At 39.4% G+C, this 4242-nt stretch overlaps 2 protein-coding genes across 2 annotated transcripts; one reads left to right on the top strand and one right to left on the bottom strand.

The window, feature by feature from the left end:
- Positions 1-131: 131 nt before the first annotated feature.
- Positions 132-1985, top strand: LOC106942351 (dexamethasone-induced Ras-related protein 1-like). Its single transcript, XM_015025620.1, is given in 3 exon segments — positions 132-574; positions 576-895; positions 1015-1985. Coding segments are annotated over 3 exon segments (951 nt in total). The 5' UTR covers positions 132-467; the 3' UTR covers positions 1539-1985.
- A 94-nt stretch (positions 1986-2079) lies between these two features.
- On the bottom strand, positions 2080-4201 carry med9 (mediator complex subunit 9). The gene is made up of 2 exons (XM_015025631.1): positions 4043-4201; positions 2080-2640 (listed from the first exon to the last, which is right to left on the bottom strand). The coding sequence occupies exons 1-2, from the start codon at positions 4120-4122 to the stop codon at positions 2415-2417; spliced, it is 306 nt and encodes a 101-aa protein (XP_014881117.1). The 5' UTR covers positions 4123-4201; the 3' UTR covers positions 2080-2414.
- Between the last annotated feature and the right edge of the window lie 41 nt (positions 4202-4242).

Here is a 4242-nt window from a genome sequence, read left to right as displayed (position 1 = left end):
ATATATATATATAGTATTCCAATTTTCTAAAACACTGAATCTTCGTGTCATAGCTTTACGCAACAAATATCAAATCGGACAGAAACAAATGCTTAAAACATGTGATTCCCGATGTGAGTTTTATAATAACGATTTTTCATTATTATACATTTTTAACAAAGTTTATTTATATAGGAACAATTGACAGAAAATGTCGTCTCAAGGCAACATTCAATTTCTACACAGAAATGCAGTCAATACAGTCAATCCAAGCCATTCAAGTTAAATATTTTTAACAAATGCTGAAATAAACCAAATTTTCGATGATTTTCGAACTTGGTGACATGCATATGAAAACAGAAGCGTGCATCTGATCAGTTTCTTTTTTGATATAGGCAGAACTGACGCAGAACTGCAGCCTTACTAAACACTGTGATTGCCGCTCGCCTCTCTTGCTCCTCTGTGGTGCTAGGGTGACGCATGACGCAATGGAGGCGCGGCGATCTTCTCCAATAAATTCTCAGCCAGCAGCCCGTCTCAGCTTCAGACAGAGCGCATTCAGACCTTTCCCATCACTGCTTGGATTTAAAACGAACCCCACACCGACGAGGCACCGCTGAAGACGGGGTGCAACTTGCTGCAGCTATGATTAAGAAAATGTCTCCATCAGAGAATGACTTCGACATTCCTGCCAAGAATTGCCACAGGATGGTGATTCTTGGCTCCACTAAAGTTGGGAAGACGGCCATTATCTCCAGGTTTCTCAACGAGAGGTTTGATGACCAGTACACACCGACTATTGAAGACTTTCATAGAAAGTTCTACAGCATCAGAGGGGACGTTTACCAGCTGGACATCCTGGACACATCTGGAAACCACCCGTTCCCTGCAATGAGGAGACTTTCGATTCTCACTGGTGAGTTTAGATTTAAATCAAAAATCCAAATTGCGCTGTTCGGTGGGTTCAGATCTAATTTTGTGAACTCTTCTTGATAGTTAAACGTGTTCCTTTGTGTTTTTTGTTTGTTTTTACAGGTGATGTTTTTATCCTGGTGTTCAGTCTGGACAACAGAGACTCGTTCCAAGAGGTGCAGCGTCTGAAACGCCAAATACACGAAACCAAGTCCTGTCTCCGCAACAAAACTAAGGAGAAAGTGGACGTCCCGCTCGTTATCTGCGGCAACAAGTGCGACCGGGACTTTTACAGAGAAGTGCAGGACGAAGAGATCGAGAAGCTGGTCGGGGGGGACGAGCACTGTGCCTACTTTGAGATCTCTGCAAAAAAGAACACCAACGTCGACCAGATGTTTCAGACGCTCTTTACCATGGCCAAGTTGCCCAACGAGATGAGCCCCGACCGACACTGCAAGGTTTCCCTGCAGTACTGCGACGTTTTGCACAGAAAGTCATTCAGGAATAAGAGATGCAAGGACGGGAACGCATACGGAATAGTGGCGCCGTTTGCGCGCAGACCAAGCGTGCACAGTGACTTAATGTACATCAAAGAGAAAGCAATAGGTGGCAGCCAGGCCAAAGAGAAAGGCTGCGTCATTTGCTGACGCCTTTACCACACAGACTGCTCAAAACTTTTGCAGCCAAATAAATAAATTTTAAAAAAAAAATCAGCCGGGCTGCAGAAAACACGAGACCAAACAGAAAAAATAAAAACTGTAGACTGCTTGATCCAAATAGAGGTCAAGACGTGGTTTAGTAGATGCTCTGGAAATGCTGTAAAATGTGACTGCGTTGTCTCTCCAAGAGCAGCATTGAAGGGAAGAAATGTTTACATTTTGCCACCGTTCTCACGTAGAATGGCACTTTGAATGTTTGTTTTGCAGAATGAACAAAATGAATACACATGTATTTATCATGTCCTTGTCAACATTTTTTTGGATAAGGAGAAAATAAAACTCTTGATACTTTTTTAGCCTCTTGTTTCTCTTGTGATTAATTTCATGCACAGCACACTATATTGTATACTATTTCACCCCCTTCTTTCCAATTTTTTTTTTTTTTTGTAAAAGAATACTCTTCAATATTAAGATTACAATATGTTAAAGACAAAATTTCTATTTCTATAAGAACAGGTTCACTGCCTTCCTTAAGATTTAGGCACTTTAATTTTGTGTCATCGGTGGATTTGTTCAAAATAAACACAGTAACTCATAAGTGGTAGTATTTAATAACAATGTCTAGATAAGGTTTTCAAAATTGTTTTAATACAAAAAAAAAAAAAAAAAACAAGATAGGAAAATCCAAACAAGATCTACAGAATCAAACACATCCAAAAATAATAAAATAACTAATGATCCTCAAAATTGCCGTGCATTGCAGGAAAAAAAAAAAATCCCGTGTGTGGCCATGTCCTTGACCAGCATGAGTTTCAATTTATTTTTCCCCTCCAGTTTGTGAAGTCCAGTCCAACCCAACTAGTGTTATGATGCTTTGGGGACATCAAACATGCATAGGCTTTTGTATTTCTGAAGCAGTTGGTTCTTGGTGCGCACCTGCTCTCTCAGAGTGGCCAGCTGATGCTGCTGCTCCTGTGGGCTGCTGTCTATCCCGGGCATGTTGGAGATTTGCTCCCTAGCTTTCTGGATCTTTGTTTTCAGCTTCATCAGCTCTTGATGAACATCCTGGCCATCCTTGTCCTTGTCCATGCTTGAAAAGACAAAGACAAAAGTCAAATGAAACAAAACCTAAACATCAATCTGTTACATTTTCAACCCGAGAGCTTCCTAAAAGAGTAACATTTAAACATCTGTCCACAAATCTCAAGGATAAAACCGGACTACGTCGGGCTTAAAAATGAAAATGATGTTGAAATAGCATGGATGCCTAAGACTTGCTAAATTCCTGAAACACTTAAAGGCATTACCACAAAATATGAGAGTTGTCTGAATCTTTTATACACTGAAGGAAATTGTATTTTCTCATTTATTTTTTTAACTGCTGGCAAAATAAAAATGGATTTAAGGGCAAACAAAGTTACACTCCAACAAATACAAGTGCAATTAAAAGCTACTGCAACTGTTTAACATATAAATGTGTCTAAACTGTTTGAATTCATTTTATAAGCTTGATGGAAAAAGACATCCGATTGGTCAACCAATTAGACCTCACTGTCTTTCTCCACCCTGGCTGAGTCTTTTGGGCATTGAATCTTGATCTGAATAAAATTACAGCCTTGTCAGTTTCATCCTTTTGGTTTTGTAAATTCATAATCTACAATAAGTCTGGAACCATTAGTAACACTGTGATCTTTAATTAAGAAACAGAATATATATCATTAGACTTATTTTGATGGCAGTAAACAGATTGTTAAATGGATCGTGCTCTAAATAGCATGATCCATCACGTAATATATTACGTGATGTTTTCTACTTAATACGTCACGCACCAGGTATTTTTGAGTCTTTAAAATGTTGACAAAGTTGACAGAAAACTGAATTACTGTGCAACAGATGTGCTTACGAGCCAAAAGAGCAGCTGTAGTCACAAATTATATATATATAACTTGAGATGATTCAACTGAGCTGTGCTTGCAGTAAGGGTAATTTTATTTATATAGTACATTTTCGGCGACAAGGCAATAAAAAGTAGAAACAAAGCAGGAAACCATTAACGCAGTTAAACATTTGATTGTACATCGTAAATCTTAATATCTCCGGAGCATTCCAAAAGTTTGTTTTCCAGCGCAGTACTAATGATATTATATTGAACCTTACAAGTCGCGCTTCCCACTGTCACTCTCCCACTGTACTTTGTATATCTAAGCGATGATGACAAATAAACAAGTGCTCCAAAATTAGCCAGACATATGCAAATCTAAACGAGCTTTATGATCTTACACAGGTCCAAAATCGCGTCTGTGGCTCAATGATACTTGCTACGTTACATTTCCAGCTGAGAGGTAGTTATGCTAGCTTTAGCTAATAGGTCATCAGTATCCTCTGTAACGTCACGAAAACCATTTCTTTCAGACGGAGTGAAGAATGAAGGAGTACACAAGTGATTATATACATACATAGCAAGCACATTCCCAATGTAGCATTGCTCTTACCATTTGATAACATCGTGAACTAAGGGCAAAAGAGAGCAGTCCTCGCTGTCTTTCTCTACCCTCGGTTGAGACACCGCCATCGTTCGCTGCGCAGCTTTTTCTCGTCACATTACAGCCTGCTGACATCGGAGACGGGAAATCCGGCTCTTTTCTAGGATCCAAGTCGTTTGGCTCAGTTTACAAATGAATTGATTCTTTCG

This window comes from Poecilia latipinna, unplaced genomic scaffold, assembly GCF_001443285.1.
Source record: "Poecilia latipinna isolate Pla-1442-1.1 unplaced genomic scaffold, P_latipinna-1.0 Scaffold96, whole genome shotgun sequence".
Taxonomy (NCBI): domain Eukaryota; kingdom Metazoa; phylum Chordata; class Actinopteri; order Cyprinodontiformes; family Poeciliidae; genus Poecilia; species Poecilia latipinna.
This window is presented reverse-complemented; position numbering and strand designations above follow the sequence as displayed.